The sequence below is a fragment of the Pseudopipra pipra genome, chromosome W, assembly GCF_036250125.1.
Source record: "Pseudopipra pipra isolate bDixPip1 chromosome W, bDixPip1.hap1, whole genome shotgun sequence".
Lineage (NCBI taxonomy): Eukaryota > Metazoa > Chordata > Aves > Passeriformes > Pipridae > Pseudopipra > Pseudopipra pipra.
In genome coordinates, this window is record NC_087580.1 from 34,753,055 (window position 1) to 34,780,789 (window position 27,735).

The 27,735-nt window shown below is 56.4% G+C and overlaps 3 protein-coding genes and 1 long non-coding RNA gene across 4 annotated transcripts; 3 read left to right on the forward strand and 1 right to left on the reverse strand.

The window, feature by feature from the left end:
* Positions 1-3,077: 3,077 nt before the first annotated feature.
* Positions 3,078-9,857, forward strand: LOC135405007 (uncharacterized). The gene is made up of 7 exons (XM_064639728.1): positions 3,078-3,722; positions 4,297-4,405; positions 5,865-6,083; positions 8,192-8,599; positions 9,146-9,376; positions 9,618-9,646; positions 9,717-9,857. The coding sequence occupies exons 1-7, from the start codon at positions 3,621-3,623 to the stop codon at positions 9,855-9,857; spliced, it is 1,239 nt and encodes a 412-aa protein (XP_064495798.1). The 5' UTR covers positions 3,078-3,620.
* LOC135405578 (alanine aminotransferase 2-like) lies at positions 9,456-16,241 on the forward strand. Its single transcript, XM_064640285.1, has 4 exons — positions 9,456-10,099; positions 11,841-11,984; positions 14,057-14,202; positions 16,115-16,241. Exons 1-4 carry the CDS (start codon positions 10,052-10,054, stop codon positions 16,197-16,199), a joined length of 423 nt encoding a protein of 140 aa, XP_064496355.1. The 5' UTR covers positions 9,456-10,051; the 3' UTR covers positions 16,200-16,241.
* A 776-nt stretch (positions 16,242-17,017) lies between these two features.
* Positions 17,018-18,934, reverse strand: LOC135405660 (uncharacterized). The gene is made up of 3 exons (XR_010425917.1): positions 18,225-18,934; positions 17,335-17,446; positions 17,018-17,250 (listed from the first exon to the last, which is right to left on the reverse strand). It is a non-coding gene; the product is annotated as an uncharacterized LOC135405660 (long non-coding RNA).
* Positions 18,935-25,566: 6,632 nt separating this feature from the next.
* Positions 25,567-26,358, forward strand: LOC135405009 (olfactory receptor 14J1-like). The gene has a single exon (XM_064639729.1). It carries the CDS (start codon positions 25,567-25,569, stop codon positions 26,356-26,358), a length of 792 nt encoding a protein of 263 aa, XP_064495799.1.
* The last annotated feature ends 1,377 nt before the right edge of the window (positions 26,359-27,735 follow it).

Genomic DNA, 27,735 nt, shown 5'->3' on the forward strand with positions numbered 1-27,735 from the left:
CACCGTCCTCGAACCTCGCCGGAAAGGAAGAGGGAGAGATCCCTCCTGCTGGCTTTATTTATACCTCAAGTTACGTAAAGGAATAGCATGGAATACTTCCGTGATCACTTTCCTAGTTCCTTCCTGGTTACAAGCTGGTCTCCAGGAAGGCCTAGAGTGAAACCATCACATTGGGATTCCCCGAGATGTTCCCGGATCAATCCCATGGCATTCCCAGGATTCCCCAGGATGCTCCCGGATCATCCCCGCAGCATTCCCGGGATTCCCTGAGATGCTCCCAGATCGTCCCCACGGCATTCCCAGGATTCCCTGGGATGTTCCTGGATCATCCCCACAGCATTCCCAGGATTCCCCAGGATGCTCCCGGGAGCACTCCTGAGTCATTCTCGGGATCCCCTGGGATGTTCTCAGATCATCCCTACGGCATTCCCGGGATTCCCTGGGCTGTTCTGGTTACCTACCGCAGGACTGCCGGTGCCGGGAGCTCGGGGGTGTCCCCGCAGAGGCCCTGGGGGACAAACTGGGGGGGGACACGGGGAGGGTCGGGGGGGGTCACCCCACGGGGGGTCCACCCCCATCCCCCCCTTCGCGCTTCCCTCAATCCCGGGGGTTGGGGAATTCTGGGATTTGGGGTGTCCGTGGGTCCCCTGTGGAATTCTGGGATTTGGGGTGTCTGTGGGATTGTGGAATTCTGGGATTTGGGGTGTCCGTGGGATTTGGGGTGTCCGCAAGTCCCTTGTGGAATTCTGGGATTTGGGGTGTCCGTGGGATTTGGGATGGCCACGAATCCCCTGTGGAATTCTGGGATTTGGGGTGTCCGTGGGATTGTGGAATTCTGGGATTTGGGGTGTCCACGAGTCTCCTGTGGAATTCTGGGATTTGGGATGGCCACGAGTCCCCTATGATATTCTGGGATTTGGGGTGTCCGTGGGATTTGGGATGGCCACGAATCCCCTGTGGAATTCCAGGATTTGGGATGGCCACGAGTCCCCTGTGGAATTCTGGGATTTGGGGTGTCCGTGGGATTTGGGATGGTCATGAGTCTCCTATGATATTCTGGGATTTGGGGTGTCCGCAAGTCCCCTGTGGAATTCTGGGATTTGGGGTGTCCGTGGGATTTGGGGTGTCCGTGGATCCCTGTGGAATTCCGGGATTTGGGATGGCCGCGTGTCCCCTATGATATTCTGGGATTTGGGGTGTCCACGAGTCCCCTTGCGGAATTTTGGGATTTGGGGTGTCCGTGGGTCCCCTGTGGAATTCTGGGATTTTGGGTGTCCGGGGAATTTGGGGTGTCTGTGAGTCCTCTGTGGAATTCTGGGATTTGGGGTGTCTGTGGGATTTGGGATGGCCGTGGGTCCCCTGTGGAAATCTGGGATTTGGGGTGTCCGTGGGGGCTTGGGGTGACCCCAGGGGTCCCGTGGGGGTCCCATGGGGGTCTGTGGGTCCCTGGGGGGTTCTGGGTGACTCAAGGGGTCCTGGGGGGGTCTGGGGTGACACCGGGGATCCTGTGGGGGTCTGTGGGTCCCTGTGGGGCTCAGGGTGATGCTGGGGGTCCCGTGGGGGTCCCATGAGGGTCTGTGGGTCCCTGTGGGGCTCAGGGTGACTCTGGGGGTCCCTGTGGGGCTTGGGGTGACCCTGAGGGTCCTGTGGGGGTCTGCGGGGTCCCTGTGGGGCTCAGGCTGATCCTGGGGGTCCTGTGGGGATCCCCTGGGGGTCTGTGGGTCCCTGTGGGGGCTCGGGGTGACCCTGAGTGTCCCCACGGGGGTCCCCATGGGGGTCCCTGTGGGTCCCACTGGGGCTCGGGGGGTTCCCTGGAGGTCTGTGGGTCCCTGTGGGGTTCTGGGTGGCCCTGGGGGTCGCATGGGGGTCCCGTTGGGGTCTGTGGGTCCCCATGGGGCTCTGAGGGTCCCCTGGATGTCTGTGGGTCCCTGTGGGGCTCTGGGTGACCCTGGGGGTCCCTGTGAGGGTCTATGGGTCCCTGTGGGGCTCGGGGTGACCCTGGGGGTCCCGTGGGGGTCTGTGGGTCCCTGTGGGGGCTTGGGGTGACTCCGGGGGTCCCCTGGAGGTCTGTGGGTCCCACTGGGGCTTGGGGGGTCCCCTGGATGTCTGTGGGTCCCTGTGGGGGCTCGGGTTGACGCTGGGGGTCCCCATGGGGGTCCTGTGGGTCCCTGTAGGTCCCCTTGGGGCTCTGAGGGTCCCCTGGAGGTCTGTGGGACCCTGTGGGGTTCTGGGTGACCCCGGGGGTCCCTGTGGGGGTCCCGTGGGGGTCTGTGGGTCCCTGTGGGACTCGGGGTGACGCTGGGGGTCCCTGTGGGGGTCCCCATGGGGGTCCCTGTGGGTCCCACTGGGGCTTGGGGGGTCCCCTGGAGGTCTGTGGGTCCCCGTGGGGTTCTGGGTGACCCTGAGGGTCCCTGTGGGGTTCGGGGTGACCCCAGGGGCCCCGTGGGGGTCTGTGGGTCCCTGTGGGGGCTCGGGGTGACCCTGGGGGTCCCGTGGGGGTCTGTGGGTCCCGTGGGAATCCGTGGGTCCCCGTGAGGTCCGTGGGTGACCTTGGGTGACCTTGAGGGTCCCGCGGGGGGGTCCGGGGGTCCCTGGGGAGTCTCCGGATGACCCTGGGGGGGGCCCTGGGGGTTCTCTGGGTGCCCCTGGGGGTCCTGGGGGTCCCCTGGGTGACCCTGGGGGTCCCGTGGGGGGGGTGGGGGGGTCTCACCCATGCCAGCTCCTCCTCGGTGCCATCCCCCCCCTCGAGCAGGGGGGTCTCCGGGTCCGGGGCGGGGTCAGCGGCCCGCGGCCGCCATGGCAGGATCCAGGTCCGGGATCGGGATCCCTGGGAAACCCCCCCGGGGGGGGGGGGGGGCGTGGCCGGGTTGTTGTTTTGGGGCCGGGTTAATGTTTGGGCCTCCTGGTTAATGATTAGGGGTCTTAATTAATGATTAGGGGCCTTAATTAACGAGCAGGGGTCCGTGCCGGGGTGCCCGGGGTGGGCGGGGTCCCGTCTGTCCGTCTGTCCCTCCGTGCCCAGCTCCGCCCATGTTATGCCACCCCAGGACCTGCCCCGAGCCCAGGGTTGTCCCTCTTTCCCCCCCGATTTCAGCCCCCCTTTCTCCCCCGGTGCCCCCCGTTATCCCTTTTCCCACCCCATTTCCCCTCCTGTCCCTCTCCCGGTGCCCGTCCCGTGCCCGGGACACCCCGTTTTCCCCCGTTATCCCCCTTTTCCAGCCCCGTTTCCCCCGGTTACCCCCTTTTCCAGCCCCATTTCCCGGTCCCGGTGCCCACCCCGTGCCAGGGACACCCCATTTCCCCCCGTTATCCCCCTTTTCCAGCCCCGTTCCCCCCGTTATCCCCCTTTTCCAGCCCCGTTCCCCCCCGTTATCCCTATTTCCAGCCCCGTTCCCCCCAGTTATCTCCCTTTTCCAGCCCCGTTCCCCACCGTTATCCCCCTTTTCCAGCCCCGTTCCCCCAATTATCCCCCTTTTCCAGCCCCGTTTCCCAATCCCGGTGCCCACCCCGTGCCCGTTTCCCCCGGTTATCCCCCTTTTCCCGTCCCTTTTCCCGATATCCTGCCCAATTCCCGCCCCGTTTCCCTCCCCTGGCACCACCCCCCTGGCACGGGCCGGGCCATGGCGGCCCCCGAGGGCACCGCGGGGATATTCCAGGCTCTGGAATGCGGCGGCGACGACCCGCATTCCATGGGATGGGCTCCCATTCCCGTCCTGCGCCAGGTACCCCCGGGAATGTCACCCGGGAATGTCACCCCCGTGTCCCTGGGGACAATCCCGATCCCCAAATACCCCCGGGAATGTCCCCCCCGTGTCCCCGGGGACAATCCCGATCCTCTGGGAATGTCCCCCCCTGTGTCCCCGGGGACAATCCCGATCCCCAAATACCCCCGGGAATGTCCCCCCCTGTGTCCTCGGGGACAATCCCGATCCCCAAATACCCCCGGGAATGTCACCCCCGTGTCCCTGTGTCCCCCCAGGACTCATTCCCACTCCCTAGGTGCCACCTGGAATGTCCCCCCCGTGTCCCTGGGGACAATCCCGATCCCAAATACCCCCGGGAATGTCCCCCCGTGTCCCCGGGGACAATCCCGCTCCCTGTTCCCAGGTTTTGGATCCCCGTTCCCAGGTTTTGGGTCCCCGTTCCCAGGTTTTGGATCCCTGTTCCGAGGTTTTGGGTCCCCGTTCCCAGGTTTTGGATCCCTGTTCCCAGTTTTTGGATCCCTGTTTCCAGGTTTTGGGTCCCCGTTCCCAGGTTTTGGGTCCCCGTTCCCAGGTTTTGGGTCCCTGTTCCCAGGTTTTGGCCACCTGTGTTTATCCCGAACTTTTGGACACGGACACGTTTCCCGAGGCCGTTCGGGGCCGGGCCCGCCGGATCCTGCGGGAGATGGACAGCGGGAATATCGGTGGGATTTGGGGGGGTTCGGGGGCTTTGGGGTCACCCTGGAGGGGTTTGGGGTCACCCCGGCGGGGTTTGGGGGCTTTGGGGTCATCCCGGAGGGGTTTGGGGACTTTGGGGGGTTTGAAGGTTTTGGGGTCACCCCGGCGGGTTTGGGGGCTTTGGGGTCACCCTGCAGGGGTTTGGGGGGGGCTCGGGGGCTTTGGGGTCACCCTGCAGGGGTTTGGGGGGTTCGGGAGCTTTGGAGTCACCTCGGCGGGGTTTGGGGGCTTTGGCGTCACCCTGACGGGGTTTGGGGGGGCTCGGGGGCTTTGGGGTCACCCTGCAGGGGTTTGGGGGTTCGGGAGCTTTGGGGTCACCTCGGCTGGGTTTGGGGGCTTTGGGGTCACCCTGACGGGGTTTGGGGGGTTTGGGGGGCTTTGGGGTCACCACGGCGGGGTTTGGGGGCTTTGGGGTCACCCTGGAGGGGTTGGGGGGGGTTGGGGACTTTGGGGTCACCCCGACGGGGTTTGGGGGGTTTGGGGGGCTTTGGGGTCACCCTGGCGGGGTTTGGGGGGCTTTGGGGTCACCCCGGAGGGGTTTGGGGGCTTTGGGGTCACCCCGGAGGGGTTTGGGGGCTTTGGGGGGTTCAGGGGCTTTGAGGTCATCCCAGAGGGGTTTGTGGGGTTCGAGGGCTTTGGAGTCACCTCGGCGGGGTTTGGGGGGTTGGGGGCTTTGGGGTCACCCCGGCGGGGTTTGGGGAGTTCGAGGGCTTTGGGGTCACCGCGGAGGGGTTTGGGGGCTTTGGGGTCACCCCAGAGGGGTTTGGGGGCTTTGAGGGGTTTTGGGGTCACCCCGGCGGGGTTTGGGGGGTGCCGGGAGGGGGGGTCGGGATCCTGTGGGGTGCTCAGTGTGGGGGTGGGTGGGTGGGTTGTGGGGTGTCCCGCGGGGGGTCTGGTGATCTGTGGGGTGCCTGTTTGAGTTATGGGGTGCCCAGAGCCATGGGGGTGCCCTCAGAACGACCGTTTGAGGTTTGTGGTGCCCAGACCGTCGGGATGCCCTCAGAACGACCCATGGGGTGCCGTTTGAATTATGGGGTGCCCCTCTGAGCTCTGGGGTGCCCCTTTGATTTCTGGGGTGCCCTCAAACAATCTCTGGGTTGCCCGATTGAATTATGGGGTGCTTGTTTGAGCTTTGGGGTGCCCCCAAACAATCTCTGGGGTGCCCCTTTGATTTCTGGGGTGCCTGTTTGAATTCTGGGGTGCCCGTTTGAGCTATGGGGTGCCCGTTTGAGCTATGGGGCGCCCCTTTGATCTCTGGGGTGCCCCCAAACAGTCTCTGGGGCGCCCCTTTGATCTCTGGGGTGCCTGTTTGAATTATGGGGTGCCCCCAAACAATCTCTGGGGTGCCCCCAAACAATTTCTGGGGTCTCTGGGGCTCCCCTTCGATCTCCGGGGTGCCCCCCTGATCTCGGGGTGCCCTCCCAGGTGGGTACAACCACGAGCACCGATCCCGGTGTGTTCCCGAGCGCGTGTCCCGGTTCCTGGAGCGGCGGGACGGGATCCCCTCGGACCCCAAAAACATCATCCTGTGCAGCGGCACCGCCTCCATCCTGACGGTCAGTCCCTTCCCTTCCCAAACTCCAGGGAATTCCAGCCTTGGAAAAACCCCCGGCCTGACCATGAGGAAAAAAAAAAATCCCACCGGTTGGAAAAGAAAAAAAAAAAAAAAATCCCTCTTTTTTTAAAATTGAAGAAATTTAAATTTAAATTTTAGAAATTTAATATTTTATATTATATTATGTCATAATATATTATATTATATATAGTTTTATAATTATATATATAATATATAATATATATTATAAATATATATATAATATTATCAATAGTTTTGTAAGTAAATATATAATATATATTACATACATTATAAATATATATATTATATATAGTTTTATAATTATATACAATATATATTATAAATATATATTTATATATATTATTATATACTATTACATTTATATGATATTTATGTATTTATAAAAATATATATTTATGTTTTTAGATATTATATCATATGATACTTTATTTATTATATATTATATATATTATATATAAAATATATATATTTACAATATCTATATTTTTTATATATATATGTATATATATATATATAATTATAAAACTATAGAACTATTAAAACCGAGGGGGTCTTTTCTCCCTCCAAAAAAACAAAACTCGGTGCCGGACTCGAATAAAAAAGAAGGGGAAGTCCCCTTTTTTTGCAGCGAAAAGAAACCTTTTCAGGCAAAAAAAATGAAATATTAACCTTATCCCATTTCCCCGAGAATTCCATCCCTAAACCCCTGTCTCGACTGTCGAGAAAAGAAAGAAAAAAAAAATCCGTCTTTTTTTTTTTTCTTAAATGGAAGAAATATAAATTTAAATTCCACGAGTTTTATAGTTTTATAATTATATATAATTATATATAATTATATATAATTATATAAAAAGATATATATATTATTATAATCTATATTTAGATATTTATAAAATATATTATATATATTATATATTATATATATATATTTTTTATATATATTATATATAATAAATATCTAAATATAGTTATTTAAATATTTCTAAATAATTCTACTCCAGCACCGAGTATTTTTTTTTCGGGGGGAGGAAAGACCCCCTCGGGTTTAATAGTTTTATAGTTTTATAATTATATATATATAATACATATAATATTATATTTATAATATATATATTATATATGTAATAGTTCTATAATTACATATAATATATATAAAATATATATTTATAATATGTTATATATGCTATATCTATAATATATATAATTATAAAACTATAGATAATAAAATATAACATGAAATATATAATATATATAATATATATATAAAATATATATATATTATATATATATTTTATAATAGTTTTTTTCTTTAGATAAGGTTAATATTTCATTTTTTTGTCTGAAAAGTGTTTTTTTCGCTGCAAAAAAGACCCCCCAGACACCCAGCTCTGGGACTCGGAGCTCTTCAAACTTCACCCCATTCCTATAAAAACACCACCCATATTTTTATTTCTCCTCCCTGTTCCCCGGAAATTCCAGCCTTAAACCCCCGGCCTGACCATCGGGAAAAGAAAAGAAATATCCCTTTTTTTTTAAATCGAAGAAAGACACCAGAAACTCGGAGAAAAAAAAAAAAATCCCTCTTTTTTTTTTAAATGGAAGAAATTTAAAATTTCAATTTCAATACCCCGCTGCGAACTTGGGGAGCAAAGAAAGGGGGGAGGGGTTTTATTGCGGATTTATTCAGGGTTTTTATTATATATGTATTTTATATATATAATATATATATTTATAATATATATTATATATATTATATATAATATATTTATAATTATAAAATTATATATAATATAATATTAAATATATAATATATATAAAATATATATTATATATTATAATGTATATAATATATGTACTATATATATAATATATATAGTATATATTATAATATATATAATATATATAGTATATATTATAAAAATATATATTATATATATTATATATAATTATAAAACTATATATAATATAACATAGTATAAAATATATAATATATATAAAATATATATAAAATATATATTATATATATAATTGTAAAACTATATATAATATATTATATATAATGTATATATTCTATATAAAATATAAATATATATTTTTATATATATATATAAAATATATTTTTAAAAATATACATTATTTATATATTTTATAATAGTTTTTTTATCTCCCTTATCCGGCCGAAAAAAAAAAAAAAGCCCCCCCCAATCTCCGGCTCTGGAACTGGGATCTCTTAAAACTTCCCCACATTCCTATAAAAAAAAATCCAAAATTTTTATTCCTCGCCCCGACGGGTCCCGTTGTCCCTCCTTCCCTCGGCAGTTCGTGCTGTCTCTGCTGGTCGATCCCCGCTCGGCGGTGCCCACGGGGGTCCTGGTGCCCGTGCCGGGCCCCCCCCTGGCCGCGCTGGCCGCGGGGCTGGCGGGGGCCGTGCCCATCCCGTACCCCCTGGAGGAATCCCGGGAATGGGCCCCGGACGTGGCCGCGATCCGCCGGGAGCTGCGGGACGCGCGGGGCCGCTGCACCCCCAAAGTGCTCTGGGTCGTCAACCCTGGGGACCCCACGGGTGAGTGCGGGGGGTTAAACCCGGCCCGGGGGGAGCTGGGAATGAGGAAACTTGACCTGGGGCTCGGTGGGAACGTTTAAACCCGGCCCGGGGCTCGGTGTCCCCAATTAAACCCAGCCCAGGGCTCGGTGGGCACGATTAAACCCTTCCTGTGCCTCAGTTTCCCCAGTTAAACCCAGCCCGGGGCTCGGTGTCCCCAGTTAAACCCAGCCCAGGGCTCGGTGTGCCCAGTTAAACCCAGCCCAGGGCTCGGTGTGCCCAGTTAAACCCCTCCTGTGCCTCAGTTTCCCTGCTGGGCTCTGCCTAAACCCCCCCCCCTCCCGTGCCTTTGTTTCCCAGTTAACCCCTCCTTGGGCCTCACTTTCCCCTCTGGGCTGGTTTAAATCCACCTCGGGCATCACTCGCCCCTCTTGGGCTCCACTTAAACCGTCCCCGGGCCTCAGTTTCCCCAGTTCAACCCATCCCACCATTCCCATTCCCGTTCCCACTATTCCCATTATTCCCATTATTCCCATCCTTCCCGTTATTCTGTTATTCCCACCCCAGGCCATGTTCTCAGCCGCCATTCCATGCTGGCCCTGCTGTCTCTGGCGTTCGAGGAGCCGCTGCTGCTGCTGGTGGATGAGGTGGGGCAGCCCCAGTGCCCCCAGTGCCCCCAGTGCCCCTTGGCAGCCCCCCTGCCCTGGCCCAGTGCCCACCCCATTCCCAGGGCACTCCCTGCCCCATTCCCACCCCATTTCCTCCCCATTATCCCTTTCCCCACCCCACTATCCCAGAGCACTCCCTGCCCCATTCCGCCCCATTTCCCCCCTAATTCACTTCCCCAGTGCCCCCATTATCCCTTTTCCAGCCCCATTCCCAGGCACTCCCTGCCCCATTCCCACCCCATTCCCACCCCATTCCCCCTTTTCCAGCCCCATTTCTCTGTCCAATTACCCACCCCATTCCCAGGGCATTCCCTGCCCCATTCCCACCCCACTCCCACCCCATTCTCGCCCCATTCCCACCCTATTCCCAGCCCATTCCCAGCCCGTTTCCCATCCCCAGGTGCACCAGGGCACTCCCTGCCCCATTCCCGCCCCATTCCCACCCCATTCCCCCCCGTTTCCCCCCCCAGGTGCACCAGGATCGCTCCTTCTCCCCGGATCGCCCGTTCGTGTCGTTCCGCCGGGCTCTGGCTGAGGCCGGGCCCCCGCTCTCCTCCTCCGTCCAGCTCGTCTCCTTCTACTCCCTGTCCAAGAGCGCCGCCGGAGAGTGAGCGGGAATGAATGCCGGGAATGGGATGTCCGGGATGGATCTCCCCGGGCTGAGCGCGGCCGTTCCCGCAGGAGCGGCTTCCGTGCGGGGTTCCTGGAGCTGGTGAACATCGAGGAGGGGGTTCGGGAGCTCTTCCAGCTGGCCCAGTCCATCCCCCGGCCCTGTGTGCCCGGCAGGATCCTCCTGGACCTGCTCATGGACCCACCGGACCCAGCAGATCCCATCGCGAGGGCGGTGCAGGAGGTGGGAGAGGCTGCTTGGGGCACGGCCCGGCCCAGCCCATCCTATTTCTTATCCCACCCCATCCATCCCATCCCGTCCCATCCCGTCCCATCCCATCCTATCCTATTTCTTACCCCATCCCATCCCATCCCATCCCATCCTATCCTATTTCTTACCCCGTCCCCATCCCATCCCAGCCCCAGCCCAGCCCAGCCCATTCCATTCCATTCCATTCCATTCCATTCCATCCCATCCCATCCCATCCCATCCTATCCTATTTCTTACCCCATCCCATCCCATCCCATCCTATCCTATTTCTTACCCCATCCCATCCCATCCCATCCCATCCCATCCCACCCCACCCCACCCCACCCCAACCCATCCCATCCCACCCCATCCCATCCCATCCCATCCCACCCCACCCCATCCCATCCCACCCCACCCCATCCCATCCCATCCCATCCCATCCCATTCCACCCTATCCTATTTCTTATCCCATCTCCATCCCCATCCCACCCCACCCCAATCCCAATCTCAATCCCAATCCCAATCCCATCCCAATCCCCATCCCACCCTGCCCCAATGCCATTATCCCAATCCTGTTATCCCATTATCCTGCAGCACTGCGGGTCCCTGTGCTGGGCACTGTCCTGGTCCCAATCCCATTATCCCAATCCCATATCCCAAAGGACCAGCGGAAGCTGTGCCGGGTGCTGTCCTGATCCATATCCCAATGCCATTATCCCAATGCCATTATCCCAATCCCACCACCGTGTGTCCCTGTGCTGGGCGCTGTCCCATCCCAATCCCATTATCCCATATCCCACTATCCCATTATCCCATTATCCCATATCCCACCACCGTGTGTCCCTGTACTGGGCACTGTCCCATCCCATTCCCGTTATCCCATATCCCATTATCCCTTTATCCCATATCCCAATCCCAGCCCCGTGTGTCCCTGTGCCGGGCGCTGTCCCATTATCCCATATCCCATTATCCCAATCCCATATCCCAACCCCAGCACTGTGTGTCCCTGTGCCAGGCGCTCTCCCATCCCAATCCCATTATCCCAATCCCATATCCCACTATCCTGCAGCACCGCGGGTCCCCGTCCCTGTCGCTGTCCCATCCCAATCCCATTATCCCAATCCCATATCCCAACCCCAGCACTGTGTGTCCCTGTGCCGGTCACTCTCCCATCCCAATCCCATTATCCCAATCCCATATCCAGCACCGTGTGTCCCTGTGCCGGGCGCTCTCCCATTATCCCATATCCCATATCCCATTATCCCATATCCAGCACCCTGTGTCCCTGTCCCATCCCAATCCCATTATCCCAATCCCATTATCCCAATCCCATTATCCCAATCCCATATCCCATATCCAGCACCGTGTGTCCCTGTCCCGTCCCAATCCCATTATCCCATTATCCCAATCCCATATCCCAATCCCAGCACCGTGTGTCCCTGTACTGGCCGCTCTCCCATCCCAATCCCATTGTCCCAATCCCATATCCAGCACCGTGTGTCCCTGTGCCGGGCGCTCTCCCATTATCCCATATCCCATTATCCCATATCCCATTATCCCATATCCAGCACCGTGTGTCTCTGTGCCGGGTGCTCTCCCATTATCCCAATCCCATTATCCCATATCCCATTATCCCATTATCCCATATCCAGCACCATGTGTCCCTGTCCCTGTCGCTGTCCCATCCCAATCCCATTATCCCATTATCCCAATCCCATATCCCATTATCCCGCAGCACCGGGTGTCCCTGTGCCAGGCTCTGTCCCGGAACGCTCGGAGGGTTCAGGATGTTCTGGGCTCAGTCCCCGGGATTCGCTGCCCGGCCCCGGCCGGGGGGCCCCGAGCCCTCCTACGGGTACAGGGCACGGACACCGACAGGGTAAGGGGGGGACTGGGGGCACTGGGGGCACTGGGAGGGACTGGGGGAATGGGGGAATGGGGGAATGGGGGCACTGGGGGCACTGGGAGGGACTGGGAGGGAATGGGGGAATGGGGGGAATGGGGGGACTGGGATGGGGGACTGGGAGGGACTGGGGGCACTGGGGGGACTGGGGGCACTGGGGGGACTGGGAGAATGGGGGAATGGGGGGACTGAGGGCGCTGGGGGGACTGGGAGGGACTGGGGTTGACTGGGATGGGGGACATTCCCACGGGTCCAGGGCACAGACACGGGACAGGAACCGGTACAGAGGGGACTGGGGGAACTGGGATGGGGGACACTGGGGGACACTGGGGGGACTAGGGGCACTGAGGGAACTGGGGGCACTGGGAGGAGGGGACTGGGGGGAACTGGGGAAGTGGGGGGCACTGGGAGAACTGGGGGGAGAGAGGGAAGGGGGGGGACACACGGCCCTGCAGGGGGGGGATTGGGGACGGGGGGGGACTGGGAACGTGGGACATCCTGGGGACTCGGGACATATTCGGCACATGGGACACCCTGGAAATGTGGGACATCCCGGGGACATGGGGGGGGGTGTCTGGGGGACTCGGGACATCCCGGGGACAGGGACACCCTGGGAATGTGGGACATCCCGGGGACATGGGGGGGGTGTCTGGGGGACTCGGGACATCCCGGGGACAGGGACAGGGACACCCTGGGGACAGGGAAAGGGACACCCTGTGGACAGGGGACACCTTGGGGACAGGGACACCCTGGCAATGTGGGACATCCTGGGGACATGGGGGGACCTGGGGGACTCGGGACATCCCGGGGACAGGGGACAGGGACATCCTGGGGACAGGGAAAGGGACACCCTGGGGACATGGGGGGGCCTGGGGGACTCGGGACATCCCGGGGACAGGGGACAGGGACATCCTGGGGACAGGGAAAGGGACACCCTGGGGACAGGGACACCCTGGGGACAGGGACAGGGACACCCTGGGGACAGGGGACACTCTGGGTACAGGGGACACCTTGGGGACAGGGGACACTCTGGGCACAGGGACACCTTGGGGACAGGGGACACCTTGGGGACAGGGGACACTCTGGGCACAGGGAACACCTTGGGGACAGGGGACACCTTGGGGACAGGGGACACTCTGGGCACAGGGAACACCTTGGGGACAGGGGACAGCCCAGGGACACCCTGGGGACAGGGGGAAAGGGACACTCTGGGGACAGGGACCCCCTGGGCACAGGGTCCCTCCCTCGGTGTCCCCCCTCGTCTCCCCCTTTTCCCCTCCCTGTCCCAGCAGTTCTGTCCCCCTGTGTCCCCCTGTCCCCCTATGTCCCTGTCCCTGTCCGTGTCCCATCTGTCCCCGTGTCCCCCCTGTCCCTGACCCTGTCCCCTGTCCCTGTCTCCTGTCCCCCTGTCCCCTGTCCCTGTTCCTGTCCCTGTCCCCTGTCCCTGTCCCCTGTCCCCTGTCCCCTGTCCCTGTCCCCTGTCCCTGTCCCTGTCCCTGTTCCTGTCCCTGTCCCCTGTCTCTGTCCCTGTCCCTGTCCCTGTCCCCCTGTCCCTGTCCCCTGTCCCTGTCCCTGTCCCCTGTCCCTGTCCCTGTCCATCTGGCCCTGTCCCCTGGCCCTGGCTCTGGCCCTGGCCCCCTGGCCCCTGTCCCTGTCCCTGTCCCTGTCCCTGTCCCCTGACCCTGTCCCCTGTCCCTGTCCCTGTCCCCCTGTCCCCCTGTCCCCCTGTCCCCCTGTCCCTGTCCCCTGTCCCCCTGTCCCTGTCCCCTGTCCCCTGTCCCTGTCCCCCGTCCCTGTCCCCTGTCCCCTGTCCCTGTCCCCTGTCCCTGTCCCCTGTCCCTGTCCCTGTCCCCCGTCCCTGTCCCCTGTCCCCTGTCCCTGTCCCCTGTCCCTGTCCCCTGTCCCTGTCCCTGTTCCTGTCCCTGTCCCCTGTCCCTGTCCCCCTGTCCCCTGACCGTGTCCCCTGTCCCTGTCCCTGTCCCTCTGTCCCTGTCCCTGTCCCTGTCCATCTGTCCCTATCCCTGTCCATCTGTCCCGTGTCCCCCCAGGCGCTGTCACTGTCCCGTGTTCGGTACCGGCGGTCGGAGGAGCTCCCGGAGGTGCTCCCGGGGGTGTTCCCGGGGGTGTCCCCGAAGGAGCTCCCGGGGGTGTTCCCGGGGAGCCACTTCGGGCTCGAGGGGGGCTCCCACCTGGGGTACGAGGGAGATGGGGGGGTACCCAGAATGGGAGGTCTGGGGGGAAATGGGGGCACCCAAAATATGGGGTATTGGGGGAAATGGGGGCACCCACATGGGGGGCACGGGGGAGATGGGGGGGTACCCAAAATGGGAGGGTCTGGGGGGAAATGGGGGCACCCAAAATGGGCAGCACGGGGGAGATGGGAGCACCCAAAGTGTGGGGTGTGGGGGGAAATGGGGGCACCCACATGGGGACACGAGGGAGATGGGGGGCACCCAAAATGTGGGGTGTGGGGAGGGGGAATGGGGGCACCCAAAATATGGGGTATGGGGGAAATGGGGGCACTCACAGGGGGGCACGGGGGAGATGGGGGGGGGCAAAATGTGGGGGGTGTGGGGAAATGGGGGCACCCAAATTGTGGGGTATTGAGGGAAATGGGGGCACCCACATGGCGGCACAGGGGGCCACCCAAAATGTGGGGTGTGGGGGAGATGGGGGAGTACCCAAAATGTGGGGTGTGGGAGGAAATGGGGGCACCCAAATGTGGGGTATTGGGGGACATGGGGGAGCACCCAAAATATGGGGTGTGGGGGGAAATGGGGGCACCCAAATGGGGGCACGGAGGGCACCCAAATGGGGGGTATCGGGGGGACATGGAGAGCACCCACCTGGGGTATGGGGGGGCACCCAAAATATGGGGTATGGAGGATATGGGGGACACCCAAAATATGGGGTACTGAGGGAAATGGGAGGCACCCAAATGGCGGGTGTAGGGGATATGGGGGCACCCAAAATGTGGGGGACACGGGGGGCACCCAAAATGTGGGATCTGGGGGAGATGGAGGCACCCAAAATGTGGGACTTTGGGGTCCTCTTTGGGAGCTGGGGTTGGGATTTTGGGGTCCCAGTGTGGTGGTGGGGGTTTTGGGATTTGGGGGGTGGGAATCTGGGGTCCCATCAGGGTGTTGGGTGTTACAGGGTGGGATTTTGGGGTCTTGTTGGGGTGGGGGGTGTTGGGTGTTACAGGGTGGGATTTTGGGGTCCCATCAGGGTGTTGGAGTTGGGTGTTGGGATTTTGGGGTCGGGGGTGGGATTTTGGGGTCCCGTTGGGGTGGGGGGTGTTGGGTGTTAAGGGGTGGGATTTTGGGGTCAGGGGCTGGGATTTTGAGGTCCCATCAGGGTGTTGGGTGTTACGGGGTGGGATTTTGGGGTCTCATCAGGTTTTGAGTGTTAGAGGGTGGGATTTTGGGGTTGGGTGGGTTTGGGATTTTGGGGTCCTGTTGGGGTTGGGCGTGTTAGGGGGTGGGATTTTGGGGTTGGGAGCTGGGATTTTGGGGTCCCATCAGGGTGTTGGGCTTGGGATTTTGGGGTTGGGGGCTGGGATTTTGGGGTCCTGTTGGAGTGGGAGGTGTTGGGTGTTAGGAGGTAGGATTTGGGGACTGGGATTTTGGGGTCCCCTAAGGTGTTGGGGTCAGGGGGTGTTATTTTGGGGTCCCCTCAGGGGTTGGGGTCAGGGGGTGTTATTTTGGGGTGCCCTCAGGTGTTGGGGTCAGGGGGTGTTATTTTGGGGTCCTCTCAGGTGTTGGGGTCAGGGAGTGTTATTTTGGGGTCCCCTCAGGTGTTGGGGTCAGGGGGTGTCGCCTCCTGGGCTCTGCTGCCACCCCAATTTGGGGCTCTTTGGGGTGGGGGGTGGGCTCCAATTTGAGGGGTTCCCATTGCCCAGTGGAGCCCCCCCGGCCGGTGGGGTGGGATTTGGGGTGGGATTTGAGGGGGATTTGGGGTGGATTTGGGGCCGGAAGGATCCACGTGCCCCCTGGTGCCCCCCCCGGCCGGTGGGGTGGGATTGGGGGGGATTTGGGTGGGATTTGGGGTGGATTTGGGGGGATTTGGGGCCGGAAGGACCCAAGTACCCCCCCGGTGCCCTCCAGGCTGTCGCTGCTGCTGCCGCCGCAGACGCTGGAGCGGGTCCTGCTGCTCCTCACCCGCTGCCAAAGCCCATCCCAGCCGGAATGATCCCAAGGGACAGGAGCCCCCGGGCTGGGGAGGGACTGGGGGGATCCAGGGAGGGATTGAGGGGAGCCAGGGATGGATTTGGGGGATCCAGGGAGGGATTGGGGGGATCCAGGGATGGATTTGTGGGATCAATGGATGGGTTGTGGGATCCAGGGATGGATTAATGGGATCCACAGATGGATTCATGAGATCAATGGATGGATTTGTGGGATCCAGGGATAGACTCATGAGATCCAGGGATGGACTGTGAGATCCCATGGATGGATTCATGGGATCAGTGGATGGATCCATGGGATCCAGGGATGGATTGTGAGATCCAGGGTTGGATTCGTGGGATCAGTGGATGGATTGTGGGATCCAGGGTTGAATTGTGGGATCCAGGGATGGATTCATGGGATCCAAGGGTGGATTCATGGGATCAGTGGATGGACTGTGGGATCCAGGGACGGACTGTGAGATCCCATGGATGGATTCATGGGATCAGTGGATGGATTGTGGGATCCAGGGTTGGATTAATGAGATCCAGAGATGGATTGTGGGATCCAGGGATGGATTGTGGGATCCAGGAACAGATTCATGAGATCCACAGATGGATCCATGGGATCCAGGAACAGATTCATGAGATCCACAGATGGATCCATGGGATCCAGGGATGGATTGTGGGATCCAGGGACGGCTTTGTGGGATCAGTGGATGGACTGTGGGATCCAGGGACGGCTTTGTGGGATCCATGGATGGATTCATGGGATCCAGGGATGGATTGTGGGATCCAGGGCCGGCTTTGCGGGATCCAGGGATGGACTGTGACACCCATCAGATCCCGTTCCTGGCAGGCTCCGTTTATTAATTTACAAAATCCCGATAAAACGCCCCCGGAAAAAGGCTCCTGGGGGAGGGTGTGGGAAGGACATTCCCGGGAATGCCCATCACCTGGCAGCATCCAGGATCTCCTGGGTGGCCAGGCGGGCGATCCAGTGGAAATCCAGGGGGAGGTGCCTCCTCCAGAAGCGCCGATCCCGCCCGTAGATCTGTGCCGGGAAGCGGGGGCTGCCTGCGGAAAACCGGGAATGGCAGCGGGGGGAAGAGGGGCAGGAAGGGATCCCAGATCCCCAAATCCCATCCCATCAGTCCTTACTGATCCCGTGGAATATCCTGGCGATGGCTCTCCCGGAGAACTTCTCGTCGGGGCGGACGGACAGGAAGCGTCGGATGTCAGAGCGGACCCAGCTCTCCCAGTCCCGCAGATCCTGAGGGCAGGGAAGAGATCAGACCTGCTCCCATCCCATCACATCCCATCCCAAATCCAGGGGGAGATCACAGCCCTGCTCCCATCCGATCCCATCCCAAATCCATGGGGAGGGCACAGCCCTCATCCCGAATCCATGGGGAGCTCAACCCTCATCCCATCCCATCCCAAATCCATGGGGAGGTCATATCCCCTCTCCCAAATCCCTGGGGAGATCATATCCCTCATCCCAAATCCATGGGGAGCTCACATCCCTCATCCCAAATCCATGGGAGATCATAGCTCGCCTCCCAAATCCATGGGGAGCTCACAGCCCTCCTCCTCCTCATCCCAAATCCATGGGGAGCTCACAGCCCTCATCCCAAATCCATGGGGAGGTCATATCCCACCTCTCAAATCCATGGGGAGCTCATATGGCTCCTTCTTCTCCTCCCTCCTCTTCCTCATCCCAAATCCATGGGGAACTCACAGCCCTCATCCCAAATCCATGGGAAGCTCACATCCTTCCTCCTCCTCATCCCAAATCCATCTGAAGCTCAAATGGCTCCTCCTCCTCCTCCCTCCTCTTCCTTATCCCAAATCCATGGAGATTCACATCCCTCATCCCAAATCCATGGGGAGCTCACATCCCTCATCCCAAATCCATGGGGAGCTCACATCCCTCATCCCAAATCCATGGGGAGCTCACATCCCTCCTCCTCCTCATCCCAAATCCTCACCCTCGTCCAACCCCAGGCATTCCCAACCCGGGATCATCTCCCAGGAAAACCGGGATGTACCTGAGCCCTTCCCAGCTCCTCCTCCTCCTCCTGGGATCCGAGTCCATCCCACTCGAAGTATTCCCGGATGAGATCCTTGAGCCTGGAGCTCCTCCTCTCCTCCTCCTCCTCCTCCGGAGGGTTGGGATCCAAGCTCTGGAATGCCACTCTGAACCCACCCCATCACCTTCCCACCCTTTCCCAGCATTCCAGGGAAATCAGGGCAGGAAAACAGGGACATGGGGGTGGTTTTCCTCACCTCTGGAATGCCACGCTGATCCCACCCCATCAGCTTCCCACCCTTTCCCAGCATTCCAGGGAAATCAGAGCAGGAAAACCCGGGAAGGGGTGGTTTTCCCTCACCTCTGGAATGCCACGCTGATCCCACCTCATCAGATTCCCGTCCCTTTCCCAGCATTCCAAGGAAAACAGGGCAGGAAACAGGGACATAGGGGTGGTTTTCCTCACCTCTGGAATGCCACGCTGATCCCACCCCATCAACTTCCCGCCCTTTCCCAGCATTCCAGGGAAAACAGGGGCAGGAAAACCCAGGAAGGGGTGGTTTTCCTCACCTCTGGAATGCCCGGAAACAGGCCCGGAGCTGGCGCAGGGCGGCCTTTTCCCGGGATTTCACGCGCCAGAGCAGGAATTGGCAGACGGAGTCGAGCTCCCCCTCGCTCAGGTCTCCATAGGCGCGGAAGTGGAAGGACAATTCCCCGAATTCCACCCAGATCCCGCTTGGCCCCGCGCGCCCTGGGGAGGAACGAGGCATGTATCCCGATCCCGATCCTGAGCCCGAGGGATGACGGGACCTCTCTGGAGGTATGGATCTGGGTGGGATCCCCCCTGACCCTCAGTCCCAATCCCAATTCCAATCCTGATCCCAACCCCAACCCCACTCCCAACCCCAATCCCAACCCCAATTCCAAACCCAACCCCAACCCCAATCCCAAACCAGATTCCAATCCCAATCCAGATCCCAATCCCGATCCGAATCCCAATCCCAAGGGATTCCAATCCCAACCCCAATCATGCAGAATCCCAATCCCAACCCCAATCTTGATCCCAATCCCAACCCCGATCCCAATCCAGATCCCAATCCCAACTCCAACCCCAATCCCAATCCCCATCCCAATCCTAACCTCAATCCTGATTGCAATCCCAGTCTTAATCCCCATCTCAATCCCAATTCTGATCCCAATCCCCCAACCCCAACCCTAATCCCAACCCCAATCCCAATCCTGAGGGATTCCAATCCCTATCCCAACCCAATACCAATCCAGATCCCAATCCCAATCTCAATCCCAACCCCAATCCCAGTCCCAATCCCAATCTCAAACCTGATCCCAATCCAAGGCATTTTGATTCCAATCCCCATCCCAGTCCCAATCCTGAGGGATTCCAATCGCGATCCCAATCCCAACCCCAATCCCAACCAGATCGCAATCCCAATCCCGAGGGATTCCCGTCCCAATCCCGATTCCAATCCCAATCCCAATAGATTCTGATTCCAATCCCAATCCCAATCCTGAGGGATTCCAATCCCAATCCCAACCCTGAGGGATCCCAATCCCAACCCCAATCCTTAGGGATTCCAACCCCAATCCCAACCCTAGTCCCAATCCCAACCAGATCTCAATCCCAATCCCAATCGATTCCGATTCAAATTCAAATCCCAATCCCGAGGCATCCCAATCCCGAGGGATTCCAATCCCAACCCCGATCATGAGGCATTCCAACCCCAATCCCAATCCCAATCCCAATCCCCATCCCAACTTCAACCCCAACCCCAATCCCAATCCCAATCCTTAGGGATTCCAACCCCAATCCCGCTCCCGCTCCCTCTCCCTCTCCCACCGTTACCGTTCCATATCCGCGTCTCCCCCTGGAGCCTCCGGAGTTCCCGTTTCACCAGCGCCAATTCCCAGCCCATGGAATCGCTGAGCTCCACCACATCGAATTCCAAGGATCCGGAATTCCGGTGGTCCCGCCTCGCCAACCGCTCCTGCGCCAGGAAAATGGCCACGGGAGGGCAACTGAGGGGAAAAAACCCAAAACTGGGAAAAATCCCACCGGGAATCGGGTTTTCCTGGGAATTCCCAGGTTAAAAAATCCAGGAAAAATCCCATTGGAGCTGGGGGGGAATCAGGTTTTCCTGGGAATTCCCGGGTAAAAAAATGCAGGAAAAATCCCATTGAAGCTGGGGGGGAATCGGGTTTTCCCGGGAATTCCAGGGTTAAAAAATTCAGGAAAAATCCCATTGGAGCTGGGGGGGAATCGGGTTTTCCTGGGAATTCCCGGGTTAAAAAATCCAGGAAAAATCGGGTTTTCCTGGGAATTCCTGGGTTAAAAAATCCAGAAAAAATCCCACCAAAGCTGAGGGGGAATCGGGTTTTCCCGGGAATTCCAGGGTAAAAAATCCAGGAAAAATCGGGTTTTCCTGGGAATTCCCGGGTAAAAAAAATGCAGGAAAAATCCCATTGGAGCTGGGGGGAATGGGGTTTTCCCGGAAATTCCTGGTTTTTCCCACCTCCGAGCTGCCTCCCGGAGCTGCCGGGCGCCTCCGGAGCAGCAGATCCGGCACTGGGAATGGGTGGGAAGCAGCAGCTCCAGCCAGTGCCGGGGGTGCAGCTCCAGGTAGCACAGGAGGGTCTCGATCCCTGCAGGAAGAGAGATCCAAGGAATTCCAATCCCAAAAAATCCCGTCGGGAATCCAGGAATTTCACACCCCCCCCCGGAGCCAGGGTGGGATCTGTAGGGGATTCCCCCCCCCCTCAATCCCGATCCCGAGGGATTCCAATCTTGATCCCAATCCCAATTCCAATCCTGAGGGATTCCAATCCCAATCCCAATCCTGAGGGATTCCAATCGCGATCCCAACCCCAATCCCAACCCCAATCCCAATCAGATTGCTATCCCAATCCCGAGGGATTCCCGTCCCAATCCCGATTCCAATCCCAATCCCAATAGATTCTGATTCCAATCCCAATCCCAATCCTGAGGGATTCCAATCCCAATCCCAACCCTGAGGGATCCCAATCCCAACCCCAATCCTTAGGGATTCCAACCCCAATCCCAACCCTAGTCCCAATCCCAACCAGATCTCAATCCCAATCCCAATCGATTCCGATTCAAATTCAAATCCCAATCCCGAGGCATCCCAATCCCGAGGGATTCCAACCCCAACCCCGATCATGAGGCATTCCAACCCCTGTACATTGTACAGGCCTATAAAACAACAACAATCTATGAAATGCATTTACAGAACAACAATAAAGCAACAACATATAAACCATATATGGAATGTATTTACATGAGTAGAATCTTTAGAAAAGCAAAAATCAGCAACACTCTATAAACCTTATTTAGAGACCAACAACAAAAGAGCAGCACATCAAATGTATGCACAGGAGATTCATATCCCTGTCCAATCTGCCTGCCAGTCTGGAAGAAAAGCCAGGACAGAGCCTGGCTGGGGATGGGAGCTGGATCTGGCAGGATGCTGCGGGGTCTGTGGAGCTGGGAGGGATCTGTGGGGCTGGGGGTATCTGTGGAGCTTTTTTAGTTTACAGCTAGGTATTTATCTTTGTTTAAGAAATGGATACTTTTCCCTAGCATAATTGATACAGAAACAAACTCTATCCCAAGCAAATTATCCAAAAACATTCATAAGGTATTGTGCATAGAAGCTGGAAAATAACCCTTGGAGTAATCTGAAGCTGGACACTGATGTGGGCTATTCCAAACACAACGTCTGGCACGCAAGGTAGACAAAATAGAAAAGCTGACAAGGTACAGCAAGAGCTGGTGAGCCATGGGCTACTTGCTGCCTAAGTCTCAAGAGCAATAAAAGCCTCCAGACAAGGGGAGTTGATTTCACATGAGCTGTCATTGACAGAAGGGGGAACTTTTTCAGTCAGAACAACAAGTCACCAGAAACAAAGAGTTGTTTTTTTCTACAAAATGGAAGGAAAATAAAGGCAAGAGTGAGGCTGCAGCTCTACACAATCATCATGAGATAGACTAGAACTAAAACTGAGGCAAAGGACTTCAGTAAGTGCAGCATTGTTCACACTGATAGCTGTGTCCTGGTTCCAGGGGCTGGGACCAGTTTACCACCATGTGGTATAACCCAAACTGTGCATCCTTTGAAACCTGCCCAGTGTGTGACAGGAATTCCTGTCACAGGAACCACCCCAAGCAGTGCAGGAGGAGCCTCCCAAGCAGCAGTTGCAGGGCAGCAGGACTGACCTGAGCTGCCTTTGGTGCCCAGGAACTCCCCCCACACAGCCCCTCTCCTGCCCCGGGGGACCACCAGAACAGGGGCAGCCCAAAGGACTGGACTGGAGCAATTCAACAGACATTTTGGGGCCATTTTATGGACATTTTGCAGGGGTGGTGCAAAGACTAAGGGAAGGAGACCTGTGTGTTATAGCAAAGAATGGGAAGGGGGTGGTGGGGGGTGAAGTTGTATTGAGTCGTGTGGGGCCTGGGCATGATGGGACTGGTGTGGAATAAGGGCTGGAATGTGCTGGTTTGGGCCGGGGTGGAGTTAATTTTCTTTGCAGGGGCTGGTGTGGGGCTGTGTTTGGGCCTGTGCTGAGCACAGGCTTGAGAACAGAGAGGTGGTTTTGTTAGTGCTGAGCCTACCCAGAGCCAAGGCCTTTCCTGCCCCTCGCACAGACACACTGAGGAGGGGCTGGGGTTGTGTGGGAGGCTGGGAGGGGACACAGCCAGGACAGGTTTGGAGTGATGAAGATTGTTTTCCCAAGCCACCATTCCATGGGATAGGGCCCTGCTCTCCTGGAGGTGCTGAACACCTGCCCAACTGTGGGAAGCAGGGAACGAATCCCCTGTTTTGTTTTGCTCCTGCGTGCAGCTTTTGCTTGTCCTTATTAAAGTATCTTTATCTCAACACAAGAGTTTTCCAGCTTTTCCCCTCCCAGTTCTCTCCAGGGTCCTGCTGGTGGGGGAGTGAGGAGTGGCCAGGAGGGGCTTGGGGGCTACATGGGGTGAAACCACAACAGCCTTTGTTGGTGTCCAGGGTGGGGCTGGGAGTGTTAGAGATACTGACAGATGTATCTGGGATGTGCTGCTGAAATTTGCAGCTGCTGGTGCTGTCTGGGGCTCCTGGCTGTGTGTCAGAGTTTGGGGCTCCTTGGTGGCTGGAACTCCATGTGAACTTGAGCTGAAGGGCCTGTGACCTGTGGGTGAGTCCAGGGTGGAGCAGAGACCCCCCTGCAGCCCGGGGAGGAGCCCACACTGGAGCAGATTTGCTGGCAGGACTTGTGACCCCTATTATCAACATAAGACTCCAATCTTTCAGTTTAAGGCCATTGCCCCATGTTCTGCCAATACAGGCCTTCGTAAAACGTATCCCTGTGATTTCCTTAGACTGTGAGCACCATGTGTTCATCTGCAAACACCTTGGAGAGTACCCAGGGATCTCCCAAGAAAAGATTTGGAGGCCTCAAGCCCATGACCACTCTGTAGGGACTGGGCTACTGGGCTACTGACCATGTAGCTCTGGGCTCCATGGTGTGGAGACTGAGGACAGTGCAGGGGTAGCCAGAGAGGGTTGAAGGGTGGTTTCAGGAATGAAGGATCTTTTTGTCATAGCAGGAAGCAGTATGAGAAATAAAGAAACAATGCCAAGTTCTGCTGGAGAGATCCAGACTGGAAACAAAGAGAACGGAGTTTCACCCTGAGGGCAATGCTGTGCTGTAACACATCACCCAGGAGGAGTCTGGATGAGCCCAAGGCTTTGTGTGTCCAGGAAGAGCCAGGGAGGACGCAGAGATGTCAGTGCAGGAAGGTGCCAGCCAGGTGGGGCAGCCGGGGGGATGACGACAGCCTGCAGGGAAAGGGGCAGGGCATGGACACTGTAGGACAGCCTGGGCTGGAGAGGAGACAGGGATGGGGAGAAGCTGAAAGGCCCTGACACAGCCACCTTCTGCAGGCCTTTGGCCAGGGCTGCTGTCTGTGCCCCTGATGCCAGGAGGAGGGGAGTGCCCCTTGCAGCCCTGGGGCCTCATGGCCTCCTTGTCCCTGCTCAGCAGCCTGGCAGGTGCCACCCCATGGTCCTGCCCTTGGCATTGCACATCCCACATCCCAGTGCCCCAGGAAGAGCCCAGAGGAATGAGGCAGGGAGACAATCTGCCTATAAAGGAAGCTCAGGGCTTCGCCCGTTAGATTAAGGAAAAAGCATCAGAGCCACCTTTCCCTTGCTTGTCCATCCTTGTCATCACTGTCTGCAGTTTTCTGCTCTAACTGGAACCTGGGGAGAAGTTCTCAGTTGTGTCCCTCAGTGAGACTCATTAGCACTACAAGAAACTTTAGTGTTTCAATCTCACTTTGACTTCTTGAGAAGTTGTTTGAATTTACTCTCAGGGACTGAGTCTGGGGAGTCTCATGTAAACAACATCAATCCCCCCGAGGGTCATGAAATGCCTGGGGCTGTTGCTGTGCTGCTGAGCTGGGCTGGGCTCCTGGCACACAGGGAGCTCCTGGCAAGCAAGAAGAGCTTCAAAGAGACAACTCTGCTGGTGAGCAGCTCCTCTGCACAGCCCAGCAGGGCTGAGGGCACTGCCAGGGCAGCTCAGGGACACCAGCAGGGCACAGACAGAGCTTCAAGGGGCTCAGCACTGGCAGGAGCGCTGAGAGCTCCCTGCAGGAGGAATCTTGGCAGGGCTGCACATGGTGAGTCTGTGGCTGCAGGGCAGTACAGAGGCAGCTCCTGGAGGCATCTCCCAAAGCTGGCCCAGCCCCAGCTGATGGGATGGGTGAACAGGAGGCTGTTTTGGGGCACTTTGGAAGAGCTGTGAAGCCGGGGGTGCAGCCAGGGGTGCCCAGGGCTGTGGGGCAGAGCAGGGTCCTGCAGCCCAGGGTGCTGTGCTGGGCAGGGACTCTGCTGCCTGCCAGGGGCAGCTCTCAGCCGGCCCGGGGAGCTGCTGCCAGGGCTGGGGCAGAAGGGCTGTGGGCAAGGACAGTGACTTGGATGGCTGAGTCCTTGGCAGCACATGGCCAGAGCTGCTGCTCCTCACAGCACCCTCAGAGAGCACAAACCAGAGAAAAGAAATGCCTTGACTTGGAGGGGACTTCCCTGAAAACTGCCCTGGCTTTACCAAGAGGGGGCTGTCATAATTGTTCCCTGTGCTTTCCTTTTCTGAACAGACCCTGTCCTAAGGAACAGCAAATGTCCAACAGCAGCTCCCCCACCCAGTTCCTCCTCCTGGCATTCGCAGACAGGCGGGAGCTGCAGCTCCTGCACTTCTGGCTCTTCCTGGCCATCTCCCTGGCTGCCCTCCTGGCCAACGGCCTCATCCTCAGCGCCGTAGCCTGTGACCACCACCTGCACACCCCCATGGGCTTCTTCCTGCTCAACCTCTCCCTCACAGATCTGGGCTACATCTGCACCACTGTCCCCAAAGCCATGGATACCTCCCTCCATAACACCACAACCATCTCCTACATGGGATGTGCTGCACAGCTCTTTTTCTTTGCCTTCTTCATCTCAGCAGAGTATTTCCTCCTCACCATCATGTGCTACGACCGCTACGTTGCCATCTGCAAACCCCTGCACTACGGGACCCTCCTGGGCAGCAGAGCTTGTACCCACATGGCAGCAGCTGCCTGGGCCACTGGCTTTCTCAATTCTCTGCTGCACACAGCCAATACATTTTCCCTGCCCCTGTGCCAGGGCAATGCCCTGGGCCAGTTCTTCTGTGAAATCCCACACATCCTCAAGCTCTCCTGCTCACACTCAGGCTACCTCAGGGAACTTGGGCTCATTGTGGTTAGTGCCTATTTAGTGTTCTGTTGTTCCATTTTCATTGTTTTCTCCTATGTGCAGATCTTCAGGGCTGTGCTGAGGATCCCCTCTCAGCAGGGACGGCACAAAGCCTTTTCCACGTGCCTCCCTCACCTGGCCGTGGTATCCCTGTTCCTCAGCACTGGTATGTTCGCCTACCTGAAGCCCCCCTCGTCCTCATCCCCATCCCTGGATCTGGCACTATCAGTTCTGTACTCGGTGGTTCCTCCAGCACTGAACCCCTTCATCTACAGCCTGAGGAACCAGGAGCTCAAGGATGCCCTGAGAAAAATGATGACTGGATGCTTTTCGGGTGCAATAAATTGCCTGGTTTCCGGTACGTAGCATTCAGAATGGGACTCCTTAATGGCCCAGCCTTCCTGCTGTGGTTTTTCGTGAAGGTCATCAAGTTCTTCTTGCAAAAATTTCCTGTGCAATTAAATATTCTTAGGCACTCCATTTCTAATTTTATGTCCACTTTTTGATTTTGACACAGAGACTGTATAAATGATGAATTGTGCTCTCTGAGTATCTAAACAAAATAAAGGACCCTGCACTACCTTCTTTGTCCAAGACCCTTCTTCTTAGATGTTCCTAAAGGACAGCACACTGCAGGACAGGGTGTATTTGCAAACGGGAAGGGGACAATAATCCCAGCCCAGCAGCACTGCCAGGGAGCAGCAGCGCTTGGTCTTTGCAGAGCTGCTCTCTTGCCATTTCCACACTGTCCTCCTGAGCCCCTTTCTCCCTGTAAGGCCTGAGTGCTCTCTGAGCACAGTCCTGTGGGCTGGAAGCCCTTGGAGCACAGGCAGGGACAGGCCCTGGGAACTTGCGAAGCAGAGCTGGGATCCCTTCCAGCATCTCCAGGATGCTGTGGGATCTTCTGAGGCCACTGCATGTACTGGGTCACTTCTTGTGTGACCTTGCTCCAGGGCTGGAACTCTCCTGCAGTGACACCATGACACTCCTGCTCTCTGCTTTCCAGGTTTCATTTTTAGATCCACTCTTCCTGTCCTGTTCACAGGGACATCCTGTTCACAGGGACATCACAGCTTCAGAGCTGCCATCCTGGGGCAACTCCTGCCCAGTGTGGGCAGGCACAAGGTCTCTCCACCTGCTCCTCTCCCCTCCCCAGTGCCACTGTTTTCTGCAGCCTCCTCATCCCTGCCCAGCACAGCCCTCCTGGCACAGCTGGACACAGCCCTTGTTCTACCCCCTCCTCAGGCACCTGCCCAACCCCCTCAGCTCCAGCCTGATGGCCAGAAACCCTCAAGGCAGGGAGGCACTGGGGAAAATGCTGAGCAACCCTTTCAGCTGCACTCAAATCCAATTGGAGGGGTTGGCCTCAAAGAAGAAATCACTTCCAATTCTCCAGAACCACCAGGACAACCTGTGTTGTGTCCTGGGCACTCCTCTGGAAGTGTGTGATGCTGCAAAGATTTTGGAGTCAGGGATATTGAGAAGGCTGGGCAGTGTCACTGGGAGACCTCTCCCAAACCCTTGGAAAGGCCAGAGCCATCCCAGAGCTTCCTGAGGCCTTGGCAAAGGCAGACATGGCAGCAGTCTGCAAACAGGGCAGCAAGGAGGGTTGGCAGAGTTCCACACTGCTCAGGCTCAGCAGGAAGGGGATAGGGCAAGTCCTCCTGCAGCCATTCCCAGGCACTGGAAGGACAAGGTAGGGATTGCAGAACCCCTGTGGGAGGGAAAAGAAGAGGATGTTGT

Coding starts and splice junctions, on each gene's coding strand:
- LOC135405007 (XM_064639728.1), top strand. CDS start 3,621: ATGGCGGCCCCCGAGGGCACCGCGGGGATATTCCAGGCTCTGGAATGC. Junction 6,084..8,191: donor GAAAAAAAAAAATCCCACCG/GTTGGAAAAGAA, acceptor ATTTTATAATAG/TTTTTTTATCTCCCTTATCC. Junction 9,377..9,617: donor CCCCACCCCACTATCCCAGA/GCACTCCCTGCC, acceptor CCCTATTCCCAG/CCCATTCCCAGCCCGTTTCC.
- LOC135405578 (XM_064640285.1), top strand. CDS start 10,052: ATGGACCCACCGGACCCAGCAGATCCCATCGCGAGGGCGGTGCAGGAG. Junction 11,985..14,056: donor AGGGCACGGACACCGACAGG/GTAAGGGGGGGA, acceptor GTGTCCCCCCAG/GCGCTGTCACTGTCCCGTGT. Junction 14,203..16,114: donor GAGGGGGGCTCCCACCTGGG/GTACGAGGGAGA, acceptor GGTGCCCTCCAG/GCTGTCGCTGCTGCTGCCGC.
- LOC135405009 (XM_064639729.1), top strand. CDS start 25,567: ATGGGCTTCTTCCTGCTCAACCTCTCCCTCACAGATCTGGGCTACATC.